This window comes from Anolis carolinensis, chromosome 2, assembly GCF_035594765.1.
Source record: "Anolis carolinensis isolate JA03-04 chromosome 2, rAnoCar3.1.pri, whole genome shotgun sequence".
Taxonomy (NCBI): domain Eukaryota; kingdom Metazoa; phylum Chordata; class Lepidosauria; order Squamata; family Dactyloidae; genus Anolis; species Anolis carolinensis.
In genome coordinates, this window is record NC_085842.1 from 163,797,255 (window position 1) to 163,811,278 (window position 14,024).

At 40.3% G+C, this 14,024-nt stretch overlaps 1 protein-coding gene across 6 annotated transcripts in view; it reads left to right on the forward strand.

Annotated features, from left to right (window-relative positions):
• Positions 1-14,024, forward strand: part of ankfn1 (ankyrin repeat and fibronectin type III domain containing 1) — a 282,113-nt gene that overhangs the window by 160,891 nt on the left and 107,198 nt on the right. For all 6 annotated transcript variants that reach the window (XM_062970996.1, XM_062970998.1, XM_062970997.1 and 3 more), the window contains 2 exons: positions 1,596-1,790; positions 4,239-4,352. In XM_062970996.1, the coding sequence (XP_062827066.1) occupies positions 1,596-1,790; positions 4,239-4,352 (309 nt within the window). The remainder of the gene's footprint in view (positions 1-1,595; positions 1,791-4,238; positions 4,353-14,024) is intronic.

Sequence of the window (14,024 nt, forward strand, 5' to 3'; positions counted from 1 at the left end):
ACTCTGGCTGACAATTCCAAATAACTCACAAAATGGAAGAAAATAATCAAAGAAAATAACTGATGGGGGCATTAGTGGACAGACAATATATCTAAGGATGCTCTTCACATGTGATCTTCTCCCAAATATAGTTGCTTGTGCTTTGAAATTTTCTTTGAGTGGTCTCAGCTTTAGAGATCTATCTGATGACAACTGACAACAAGTCAATTTCATGATGGTGACCTTTCTAATAGTACCCCCTTAGGCCTATTTGCTTTGGGTTTTCACTCATAGCTGATAGGTTAAAATGACCCAACTCTCTTGGGCAATTTGTGCCTGAGCTATTTCACTGCTTTGCTCTTTTTATTCTACATCAGACCTGCTGCTGCTCTTTGATTGTGCCCCTGGTGTTTCCCTCTTTGGTCTCAAAAGCTTTTAGACTGCTGGCCTTTTTGTTGTGTTGCTTCACTTTTTTATTGTGGTTGTTTTCATTGTTGCTTTCATCAGTCTTAGAAGTTGCACCCAAATTCAAGATGGGATTTTAAAAACAAACAAATCATAAATAGTGCTCCCCCTCCCCAAAGGCAGAATTATGGGATCAGTTGAAGTGTTCGTAATATTGCTTCACCTTAATGCCAAAGTTTGCCCTGGTTCAACTGCAGAATCTCCTCAAGATTAGTGGTGGTAGGGGGCAGAGAGACAAACTATACTGGTATTTCAGAGGTTATAATAGTATGTCATCCCATAGATCAGATCTACACAATGCATGACCCAACAAACTGAACCCAGTGTCCAAAGCATGCATTTTGGCTTGCCCGGTTGTTTTGTTTTTTGGAGCCCCAGTGCACAATGGGTTACACCCTTGTGCTGGCAGGATTGTTGACTGACAGGCCAGTGGTTCGAATCCAGGGAGAGTGGGTGAGCTCCCTCTGTCAGCTCTAGCTTCCCATGCAGAGACATGAGAAAAGCCTCCCACAAGGATGGTAAAACAACAAACATCCGGACATGCCCTGGGCAATATCTTTGCAGACAGCCAGTTCTCTCACACTAGAAGTGACTTACAGTTTCTCAAGTTGCTCCTGACATGAAAAAAAAGCATTAGATGGCAGCAAAAACAAGATATTTGTGAGGATCCCTAACTGGACACCATACTTGGCTTGTGGATTAAGAACCAAAAAAGCTCTCCTGGATCAGCACTAGTCCTACAGACTTCTAGAAAGGATGCCTACGAGACTCTCTTCTCCCCAGCTGCTGATGTCCATGCTTCTGAACTTAGAGGCTGCATAAATTTATTTATTCTTAGCTGACTGTATACTTAACCTCTATGCATTTATTAACCACCTTTTAAAACCGTGTAAGATAGCAGCCATCATCTTTTTTTCTGGGTTTCACCTTAGCAAATGACCCATTTTGAAATTCTCTAGGATTTATTGCAGGGCCATAGAAGAGTCTGGGACTCACCACTTCCATCTCAGCTGTATCAGCTTGCTAATGGTTTTAATTGACACAATAACCAATATCTAGATGTCATGTCCATCCTGCTCTGAATACTGATGAAATTCAGGATTTTTCTCAATAATTTCCTGGGATTTAATACCTTTCCTTTTTCTTGACAGTTATTGATATGGAAAGCAGGTCAATCCACCTGAACAACTTAGTTCAAGAAGCTCAGCAACGAGTCAGTGAGCTGTCTGCACAAGTAATGAGCGAAAGTCTGGGTACAGACAGCTGTGAGAAAGAGAAGCAACTGAAAGCCTGGGAGTGGAGATACCGGCTCTACAAGCGCATGAAATCAGGCTATGAGCATGCCAGTAAGGACAAATGGGGGTAACATGAATATGTGGCCAATATTAGACAGAAGAATGCTCACACAGTTCATTATGCAGCGATCTGCATTCCTCTTTAGCAGTTAAGCTTAATTATATAGGTGGAAAAACTGGAGCAGGTAGAGAAATTTTCCCAAATATAAAATAAAAAGAATGGTAAGATTCAAGAATGCTTAAACAATAGACTGGGTTTTGGGGGGGTTTGGAGTTGGTAGGGAGCCATTTTTCCTAATCGATTATAGAAGCACCTGGAGTCAATTCTATTTATCATTTCAAATCAACGGGGTTTACTTAAGTTGACTACTGACTCATAATTCAACAGTTGTTTCAATGGGTCTACTCTACTTGGGACCATCAAAGAATTCAGGTCTCTACAGCTATTTTGAGACTGTTTTAAGCATCCCAAGCCCCTTCTACACTGGCATATAAAATCCATGTTATCTCCTCTGAACTGGATTACATGGGAGTGTAGACTCATATAACCCAGTTCAAAAAAGATAATGTGGATTATTTGCTTTGATAATCTGGGTTATATGACAGTGTAGAAGGGGCCCAAGACAAAATTCTTTTTTAGGAATTGTTTAAATCTGTTTTAAGATAATGTTTCACATTATTTCGTCAGTTGAACTGATGAAATAATGTGAAACATTATCTTAAAACAGATGTAAACAATTCCTTAAAAAAAGATTTTGACTCGGGCACCTTCTGTACCAATCAGGAGCAGGTAGTACAGATCTGTCTATCTTAGTACTGACTGCTCCTGACTGTCAGCATACAGAACATGAAACAGAGATCTAGGCATGATATTATTTTTTTTGTAACATCAGCCCTGAAGATAATGAACCTGGCTGCAATAGATGTGAAATAAAAGTCTCCTGGGTTTTTTTAAGGGAAAGAGTCCCCCCTCTTGATTTCAGCACAACAGATTTTAATAAAGTTTATTTGTTTGTTTGTTTGTTTGTTTGTTTATGCTATGTTGTTGTTCATGTCTTCCTTGTGTAAGCTGCCCCAAGTCCCTTCGGGGAGATGGTTGGCGGGGTATAAAAATAAAGTTATTATTATTATATTATTAAAAGCATCGCTAGAGCTCTAGTGAGCTGAAAGGAGAAAATTATGCTTTTCAGGGCTGATGTTACAAAAAAAATCACGCCTAGATCTCTGCTTCATGTTTTATATGCTGACTGCCAGGAACAGTCAGTACTAAGATAGATCTGTACTATCTGCTCCCGATTGGTACAGAGACAGTTTCCCATATATTACAAATTATTTCCTTCTAACTGGGCTATGGTTTGTTAAGTATCACACTTCCCTCCCTATTTGAGCTAAATATTGGTGATGAGGTTTTACTAATGTCCATAATTATTTACATGTAGTAGATTAACTGAGAGCCATTGCAGTGTAGGGGTTTGAGTATTGGATTACAGCTCTGGAAATGAAGATTGGAATGTCAACTCAGCCATGTAAACCCACTGGGTGACCCTAGGCAAGTCACCCTGCCTCTTGCCCTCAGAGGTAGGCAGAGGCAAAGCCTGTCTAAGCAAATCATGCCAAGGAAGAAATCCTGCAAAAGGGCCATCTTAGGAAATTACTAGGATTAATTAATCAATCAGCTAAAAAGCAGTTGATGGATCAATTAAAATATTTAATGTTTAATCAAGTTGCGGCTCCATTCTTTATATGGCATTTCTTTAAAGTCACCCAACATCTACTAATGTTAGGAATTAGCAAGTTCCTTTCTCATTCAGCTTAGTGTAGCGTTTTCTGGTCTTCTCAAACTACTGTCTGTATCTGAACCAGAAATATCTGCTATACGGCAGATATATAAATCCCACTAGCCTAGTTTCCAACAGACCTCACAACCTCTGAAGATGCCTGCCATGGATGCAGGTGATGCATCAGGAGAGAATACTTCTGGAACATGGCCATACAGCCCAGAAAACTCACAGCAATGCAGTAAAGCTGCAATCCTATACATAGTGACCTGGGAGAAAGCCTCATTGATATGAATTGGACTTCTAAATGACAAATAAATAACATAACCAATAATACAATTTTCACAAAATATTATTTAATTTGGGTAATATGGATAAGATTATTTAATTTATAATAATGTGAATGAAGTACCGAAATGGAAAAAATGTTGTGAGCATCTTAGGTTCTTATCTGTCCCATTACATATATCAAGGAAGGGTTAGATGGAGGAGAGATGCTGCCTTTATTCAAAAGAGATGAAGCCACTAGAGAAACAAATGGTGTTGATCAGATTTCATGAGCAGGGGCTGCTTGTTAGTGTTCACAAGACAAATGCAAACATCTTTAAATCAAAGCCTGCCATATATAGCTTCAGAGTTTTGACTTGCTTCTTTGATAAGCCAGGCACTGTTTGAAGGCATTTGTTCCGCGTGAGACACAATATTTTCTCTTTGCTCCCAGGGGCCCCAGAGGCACCAACCAACGTCTGCCTTATGGTAACAAGCAGTACATCGCTCACTGTCACTTTCCAAGAACCTCAGAGCATGAACTCAGCGGTGGTGACCAAATACAAAGGTACTGGCTTTGGATCAATTTCATGACCTTTTGTTTATATATACGGAATTAAATATCTTTGATATCTTTTCTGCAGCCAGACATAATTTCTCATTAAGCACAGAGTGGATCAAGATGGATGTAATGCAGTATCTATGTTTCAGTTATGCAAATTAGTAGCCATACTCTTGAAGTAGATCTTGAAGCATGAAAAGGAGGAAAGGAAGGATAGGGAAAAAATTAATGTGGCAGTACCTTTAAGATTAGGAGCTCCAGTGGTGAAGTGTGTTAAAGCACTGAGCTGCTGAACTTGCAGACCGAAAAGTCCCAGGTTCAAATCCTGGGAGCAGAGTGAGCGCCCACTGTTGCTCCAGCTTCTGCCAACCTAGCAGTTTGAAAACATGCCAATGTGAGTAGATCAATAGGTACCGCTCCGGCGGGAAGGTAACAGCGCTCCATGCAGTCATGCCGGCCACATGACCTTGGAGGTGTCTACGGACAACGCCAGCTCTTCGGCTTAGAAATGGAGATGAGCACCAACCCCCAGAGTCAGACATCACTGGAATTAATGTCAGGGGAAACCTTTACCTTTACCTTACCTTTAAGATTAATTGTTATTTTGTTTTAGCAAGAGCTTTCATTCAACTATTTCAGATACACTATGAAGTGGTATTAAGGACTTCAGTATAAAGCATATGTATATAGTTGTGGGAGTGGGAAAGATGTAATAGGCTCCAGAAAGAGATAAATCATGTGTCTTGACTGAAATTTGCAAAGGGCTGAGCAAGGTGATACAGGTCTTTCAGATCCTCACAGTGAAATGTTGATGTGTGAAAGCAATAAATATGCTTATCAAAAGTCATTTTCCCTGGGTTCAAAACTCTCTGATGAGAGTATGTTTATTTTAGAGACTCTATCATAAACCCTAAGCCAACAGAGCTGTTGTCCCATGTGATCCTACAAATGAAGAAGTCAAAAGTTTACTAGATATGAAGTCATTCCTCCATTCCTCAAAAAATAATCCACAGGGCTTGTGTATATTCACCCGCCCAAACAGCACAATGCCTCAGTCAGAAAAAAAATGTATATATCCTATAGGGATAATAAGCAGAAGATGAAGAAGTGGTATTGAAGTCTACTCATGGGCTTCACGGTTTTGGTGACTGTTGCAGCTCTTAATGGAAACATAGTTGTATAATTCCTCCTCATTCTTGTCACTTCGTGATATGTTTTTTCCAACTCTTGTACTGCTTCACTATCTAGCATCCCTGTTCTGATGAGTTAGAACTCTTGTCTGCTACTAATCCCATTGTTTCCCTTGGATTCACAAATTATCACAGTCTGTCTTCACGTTTTTCACATTTCATGTTCCCAAAGGTCAGTTCCTCTAAACTGACCTTCTTCTTTTTTTCATGTCAGGAGTGACTTGAAAAACTGCAAGTCACTTCTAGTGTGAGAGAACTGGCTGTCTGCAAGGACGTTGCCCAGGGGACGCCTGGATGTTTTTGATGTTTTACCATCCATGTTGGAGGCTTCTCTGATGTCCCCAATAAAGGCCAGGCAGTAAAGGAGGAGATGAAGTATTTGCCTACATCAGTGTTCTTAATGGCCTACTTTTTCTTCTCAAATATGGGACTAGAATACCTCATAATGAAGAAATAGGGTGGGAAAAATTACTGTTCAAGAAACTTAACTTTGGTTTGACTTTAGCTTCATTATGTAAGCTATTTGTATTACTTTCAAGCTGTTAAATATTGTGAATAAGTGAATGAATAATATGATGAAAGGGTTCAGCATTTCCTCTCTTTTCAGCTATGGTCCTGCTTTAAAAAGCACCTTAAAAAAGAGAAAGGGCAATCAAAGTTCTCTTGCATATGGCCAGAGTATAAAAGATAACTTATTGCCTTAGGGATAAAAGGTCTGGTGAGGCTTGGTGAGTGACCTCAAGAGAATGTTCCACAGTAAAATAATGTTATACTATTATAATGATTATAATGCATTAACAAGACTATTAATTGATGGGTCAGATGGATAAATATTAAGCATTTTTACCAACTGAAATTCACAGAGTTTTAAAAGCATCAAATGTTTTGTATAGTAGAGTCTCACTTATCCAACACTCGCTTATCCAACATTCTGGATTATCCAAAGCATTTTTGTAGACAATGTTTTCAATAAATCATGATATTTTGGTGCTAAATTCATGAATACAGTAATTACAACATAGCATTACTGCGTATTGAACTACTTTTTCTGTCAAATTTGTTGTATAACATGATGTTCTGGTGCTTAATTTGTAAAATCATAACCTAATTTGATGTTTAATAGGCTTTTCCTTAATCTCTCCTTATTATCCAACATATTTGCTTATCCAACATTCTGCCGGCCCGTTTATGTTGGATAAGCGAGACTCTACTGTATATCACAATCCTCTTATTAATCACATGGGCAGCTTTCAGTATTGCCAATGAATTCAGACTGAATAGGCAATGTTTTGACAGTCACTTACTTAAAACCAGCAGATGAGAAAACAGCGCTTTGTGTCAACATTTAAGCTGAAGGTCGGCAACATTGTTCCAGACAGTGGAGTATCCTTAAATATCTGTTACTCTTGAGCGTTAAAAAAATGCAAAGAAGGAGAGATAAAAGAAATAAAATGTCAAGCACACTGCAGTTAACAAAGCTTTAAAGAAAAAAGTCTCTTTTTGCGAAGTCTGTCTCACCAGTATCCCTTTGAAAACTACTGTTTTGTTACCAAGAAAATTATATGCTGTTGAAGGAAAAATCATCCCTCAATGCATTTTGTAAGTAGCTAGTAGTCTCTAGAAGGTTCGAAATGTTTTTTGTATACTTATGCTAGGGTCACTTGCATTAGTGGTTTCCTTTTTCTGTCTTTTCTGGTGGCCTAAGACCAAAAAGAATTGGTGCATTTGCTTCTGCTCAGGTCCAAAAGGTGCTGGACAGTGGCTTTCCTTTAAGCACACCATCCCAGGCTAGGCAGTTCTGGCAGGGAGTCAATCTCCTCCATTATGTCATTATATAACAATAACTGATTTTAAAGACCAGCAATTTTTTGGTTGCTTTCGCCCCCCTGAGTTCTCCCTCGCAGGTCCTGCCTATTAGCTGTGGCTCTTGATTTCACTCCTTGAACTCAAAGCTAGGGCCTTTTGTCAGGGAGAGAGAGATTTTGCTGCTTAAGAGGCCCCACGCTGCGGAGAGGATTTCTTTGATCCCCGAGCACACTTATAGGAGTGTTTTAACAAGCATTTAAGGATTTACTGAGGAAAGTTGAAGGGGGACTAGTTATAAGCACCAAATGGACTTTATTAAGAAAAGTCCCTGGTGTTTTGTTTTGAACTTGTTTGCTTGTTTATAATATCCTCAATCTTCAAGTTGAAGTTTTATGAAAAGCTTGCATCTGAATTGCTTCTGCACTGAAGGTGCTGTGAAAATCCGCATGTAGTCACATTGAATGATGGGTGGGACTGGAGCAGCAGATGAGCATCTATGTATGCATGGGAAACAGCCTGTTTGAAACCATAAGACAGCAGAAGAGAAGGCTAAGAGGAGACATGATAGCCATGTACAAATATGTGAGGGGAAGTCATAGGGAGGAGGGAGCAAGCTTGTTTTCTGCTGCCCTGCAGACTAGGACACGGAACAATGGCTTCAAACTACAGGAAAGGAGATTCCACCTGAACATCAGGAAGAACTTCCTCACTGTGAGGGCTGTTCGGCAGTGGAACTCTCTCCCCCGGGCTGTGGTGGAGTTTCCTTCTTTGGAGGCTTTTAAACAGAGGCTGGATGGCCGTCTGTCAGGGGTACTTTGAATGCGATTTCCTGCTTCTTGGTAGGGGGTTGGACTGGATGGCCCATGAGGTCTCTTCCAATACTATTCTATGATTCTATGATTTCTCCACCTGGGGGTTGGGACCCTGTGGGGGGGGGGGGGAGCAGGGATTCGCAAGGGAGATTCAGAGGGGTCGCCAAAGACTAGTATTTTCTGCTGGTTATGGGGATTCTGTGTGGGAAGTTTGGCCCAATTCAATCATCAGTGGGTTTCAAGGGGCTCTTTGATTGTAGGTGAACTATAAATCCCAGCAGCAACAACTCCCAAATGTCAATGTCTATTTTCCCCAAACTCCACCAGTATTCAAATTTGGGCCTATTGCGTGTTTGTGCCAAGTTTGGTCCAGATCCATCATTCTTTGAGTCCACTAGTGCTCTCTGGATGTACAACTCCCAAACTCAAGGTCAGTTCCCACCAAACCCTCCCAGTATTTCCTATTGGTTATGGGATTTCTGTGTGCCACATTGTCGGTGGAGTTCAGAATGCTCTTTGATTGTAGTTGAACTATAAATCCCAGCAACTACAACTCCCAAATGACAAAATCATCCTAACCCCATCAGTATTCAAATTAGGGCGTATTGGGTATTTGTGCCACATTTGGTCCAATGAATGAAAATACATCCTGCATATCAGATATTTATATTACAATTCATAGCAGTAGCAAAATGACAGTTAGGAAGTAGCAACGAAAATAATTTTATGATTGGGAGTCACCGCAACATGAGGAACTGTATTAAGGGGCCGCGGCGTTAGGAAGGTTTAGAACCATTGCCATAAGAACTTGAGAATAATAAGCAAAAATGGTTTCTGAGCTGGTCTCTGGTGACTGTTCATAGAAGCAATTTCTGTATAAACAGATCATAGATGGCACCATTAAAAAGTAAGAAGAGAGTTTCACAATAATGCAAATTGCTCAGAATCAATTTGTATATGACCAGATCATAGATGGCAGGGTTAAACGAAAGAAGAAGGCTTCACCTGAATCCATAATAATGCAAATTTCCCAAGAGGCATAATGTGAGGAAAATTGATTAGATGTCTTAGAATTGTCATTAGAGTGTGAATTGAGGAGCCTCAAGCTAAAGATGATTCAAAAATTGGATCGATAGGATTGATAGAATTAGAATTCCTACTAAAATGTCAATGAAAGTGAGCTTCAGTATGAATGCTTTGCTCTGGGGAAAAGGTCTGAAAAATTGCAAAGGAGAACAAAAGTCTTCTGATGACAAAATGTAGCCTTCTGCACAACCCTACCCCACCATCATGAAATTAAAGGAAATGATGATTCCTTCCCAGGAGAAACATCTGAGGACTGTTGAGCAAGGACAAAATAGCTTTTTAAAGACTAATGAAATAATCTCCTAGAATAGTTGAATATCCCTGTGATCGATTTCTACCAGAAATAATCCTAAATAATAAACTTTAAATAATATTTTGGATAATAATAAAATATTTGTAGTGATGCAGACTATTCTAATATTCCAAAGTCATGGAAATGAATTATTGTTGCCGTTGTTGTATCAAGTGGGATCAACAACAAAATGTAACTGTATCTTCGCTTCCTAAGTGGATGATTCATCTTGTTGAAGATTCAAACCGGGCATTCTCTCAAAACAGGATATTCTGCTGTGATGCTCATTTTTTCTGTTTATTTCTTTTCCAAGTGACAGTAAATGGGTTGTGGCTAGCTATTCGAAATCAGCTGAGGGTGGGTTTTTATTTTTTGTTTTGTTTTTGGAAGTGGATCTTTCTGGGAGTACTACAATCTGAGGGGTCTGAAGAATATGCTGAAACCTTGGTCCTATTTCTTAGTAGCGGTTGAGTATCCCTTATGCAAAATGCTTGTGACCAGAAGTGTTCTGTATTTCAGATTTGGGGGGGGGGGGGGGGGTTGGATTTTGGAATACTTCCTTGAAATGTACATAATGAGATATCTTGGAGATGAGACTCAAGTCTAAACACAAAATTCATGTATGTTACAGATCTAATTTATACACAATATTATAAATAATTTTGTAAAGGTAAAGGTAAAGGTTTTCCCTGACGTTAAGTCCAGTCATGTCTGACTCTGGGGGTTAGTGCTCATCTCCATTTCTAAGCCAAAGAGCTGGTGTTGTCCGTAGACACCTCCAAGGTCATGTGGCTGGCATGACTGCATGAAGCGCCGTTACCTTCCCGCCGGAGCGGTACCTATTGATCTACTCACATTGGCATGTTTTCGAACTGCTAGGTTGGCAGGAGCTGAGGCTAACAGCGGGCACTCATTCCGCTCCTGGGATTTGAACCTGGGACCTTTCGGTCTGCAAGTTCAGCTGCTCAGTGCTTTAACACACTTCGCCACCAGGGCTCCTTAAGGGAGCTCCTTAATAATTTTGTACATGAAACAAAATTTGATGAGTCATGTGCAATGACTCATCAGAAAGCATAAATGTCACTATCTCAGCCACCCATGTGGACAATTTTGGACTTCAGAATTCCAGATAGGGAGTATTTATAGGGAGTATAAAGCACTAATTCATACTTTAAGGTAAACAGTAGAGAAAGTAAGGGTTTATTATGTACCATCATTATCTTCCTCATCATCTCGCTTCTGAAATAATCATAATCCCTGCTGGTGGTGATATGAGGATGATGATATGATGACGGTAGTGGTCAGGGTAAAGATGTGAATGACAGAGGAGGAGCAGGCAGGAGGGAGTTAGAGTTTGGCTTGTAATAACAAAGTGACAACATTCCAGCAACAGTATGCCTGGTCCATGAGGTCATGAAGAGTCGAAAGTGAATGAACGAGTAAAGAACAACAACACTGTATGAAACTATGACGCATCCCATGATGCATGGCCACTTCTGGTGGCTTCCCATGGGAATCTGTCTTGCCAGCATGTGCAAACAGAGAGGAGACTCCATTTTCAGAAAGCAGGGAGAAACGTGAAGAAGATGGGCAAAAAATGTGGGATGGCTGCCATCCCCAAAGATGGACCTTGCTGGGTAAGATGGGTCCCCAATCTTTCCAATGCTTTCCCCCTGCTTCCCTGTAAGCTATATTTGTAAGCCAAATTTGTATTATATTAGACAATTTGTCCTTGTCATATTTAGCATGTCTCTTCATATCTAGGCAATATTTTATTGCATTGGAGCATCAATTTGATAATATGTAAATCAAACCCTACACTTTCTCATTTATTGTTGATGACGAAAGGGCTTCACATTGCTTTAGCAAGTGGCTTCAGGAATGGTAGTTAGTTACAGCTTTTCTTTCTGTCACTGACTGACATTCTGCTCATTTGGCAAACTTTTGGGCTTTATTTCAAATTCTTTTTGTTTCTTTTAAAAACTGAACTTCAAAAAAAAACGCTCAACTAATGTCTAGTGCAGTTCATAAAGTTAATACATTTTAGTTCATTCGATGGTATCTGCTCACAATGCAGGCTGTGATGTTAAAAGTGGATGCATCCAATCCCTTACCAGCTCTCTCCATTTGTTTCTGTTCCTACTGTTACTCATATCTTGGGATCCTCTTTCCTATTTTTTTTTATTTTTTTTAATAAAAAAACCTTTTGTAAAAGGGAAATCATTAGATCACCAAGACATGCTGTCTTTCTAGACAACAGACTAATAATTTAGTTCACAGTGCCACTGCTTCAACATGACCCTTCTCTGACTTCCGCTCTTATCTTGAAATTTCTTTTGCATCTCAGGGGTCCTTTTCAATTTTCTCTGTAGTAAAAGCACTGGATCACCAGTGATAGGTTGCTTAGCCATCTAGCAGTCTTATTACAGGTCAAACATGACGGCCAAAGCCAGGCACTCACAAGGGCTCTGGGCCAAGCCCGGAGTGGTGGCAGCAACATGAGGGACTTCATCAGATGGGCAAAAATACCCATCCTATGACAGTTGTACCTCTCTTCAGGCATGGAGCCTACAAGATCCCATCACATGATGTAGATCTACTTCTAGTGGGACTCCATGCCTGAAGAGATGTACAAGCATTGCAGGAGGCAATGCCAGCAAGACGAGGGGCTTCCCATGTTGCATAGACCAGAACCGGGAGAAAGCCAGGCAGTGACGCCTTCCCCTGTGGGATGTTTGGGGGGGGGGGGGGGGGGCAAGACAGGCGAGGCAGGGTGTGGGGCACTAGGATTTCCCACTGCCTAATGTATTCACCACAGAGGCTGGCTAATCACCCCACTGCTCATCATCAATGTGATGAGGTCCTAGGACAAGCATGAAATCTATTTGGGCAGCAGATCAGGCTGAATCAGATTTGATTGCCAAGAAGCCCTGGGGTACTGCAAAGTTTCCAACAAACTTATTTATTTATTTATTTATTTATTTACAGTATTTCTATTCCACCCTTCTCACCCCGAAGGGGACTCAGGGCAGATCACATTGTACACATATAAGACAAACATTCAATGCCATATAACATAGAACAGAGACAGAGACAGACGCAGAGGCAATTTAAACCTTCTCCAGCTTCCAGCTTCCTGAGGGTATGCTTGATTCCGATCACAGGGGGAGCAGCTGCTTCATCATCCACTGTGATGGCAACTTCTTCATTCCAATAGTGGCTGGATGATTTTTATGCTGTCGTAAATTAGCCTCCCCACATATAAGTAGTACCTAAATTTCCTACTTGATAGATGCAACTATCTTTCAGGTTGCTTAGGTCAGCAATGAGCAGGGGCTATATTTATTTTTAATTGTCGGGTGCTGGCCTCAAACTCATGACCTCTTGGTCAGAGTGATTTATTGCAGCTGACTGCAAAATATTCCCACTTGTGTAAAGTGGGAAAAAGTTAGAGTAAAGCAAAAAAATCCTGTAATACTTACCAGAAGTCATACATTATGGGGACAGCCAGCAGTGAATACAAAGCGAGTTTGCTTTTTCTTGTTCATGTAGACCAGTGGTTCTCAACCTGTGGGCCCCCAGATGTTTTGGCCTTCAACTCCCACAAATCCTAACAGCTGGTAAACTGGCAGGGATTTCTGGGAGTTATAGGCCTAAACACCTGGGAACCCACAGATTGAGAACCACTAATGTAGACCCGTTCCTACTGATCTGATCTAGCTTTTTACAAAAAAAAACAACAATTGGGCATTAGAGAAAACTAAGAAAAAAGCGAGAATTCCAAGATGGAAGAGGGAGTAAAATTGGGAAGGAGCAAAGGAATTGGAGAGGTATCCCACATTTAACATCACAATTTATATCATGAACAAAAATATCAATCACTCATCAGCAAAAATGTCTTGCTCTTGAGAACCACACTAGTTGAGGTGTAAAAGCAAGTCAAGAGGAAAATATATCAGAATTTGGACAAGAAACCAAAAATATGACTTTGAATAGCAAATAATGCTTCATAATAAATAACCCTATCTGAAACAACTCTGTGCTTAGTGTAAAAGTGAAATTCTTCCCACACTCTTGTAATCATTCTGTGGTCTGGCAATGTGTGGAATGATATCACTGCTGACATATCATGTGACAAATTAAAGTTGGTGTGAGCTTGCCAGAGATCTTAGCAACAACATGCCCCCCACCCCCAAGTAGAAATCTTTGTGCAAATATAGGAATCTTATTCCTGCCCTTGGCTTAGCTTTGTAGTGTGTTCAGCAGGGTCGTGATAAGTTGGAGTCAACTTGAAAGCACCTAACAGGACCACCACATTTTTCATACCAGTTAGGCAACAATATAACTCACCACTACCTTAAATTATCTTGCTAAAATGGAACGAGGTCAGAAAGAACACATTTGTGTGTGTGTATATATATACTCATGGTCTGGTTGGGTGCCTACAGATTGTTTCTGACTTATGGGAATCCTGAAGGACTTTCTTGGCAAG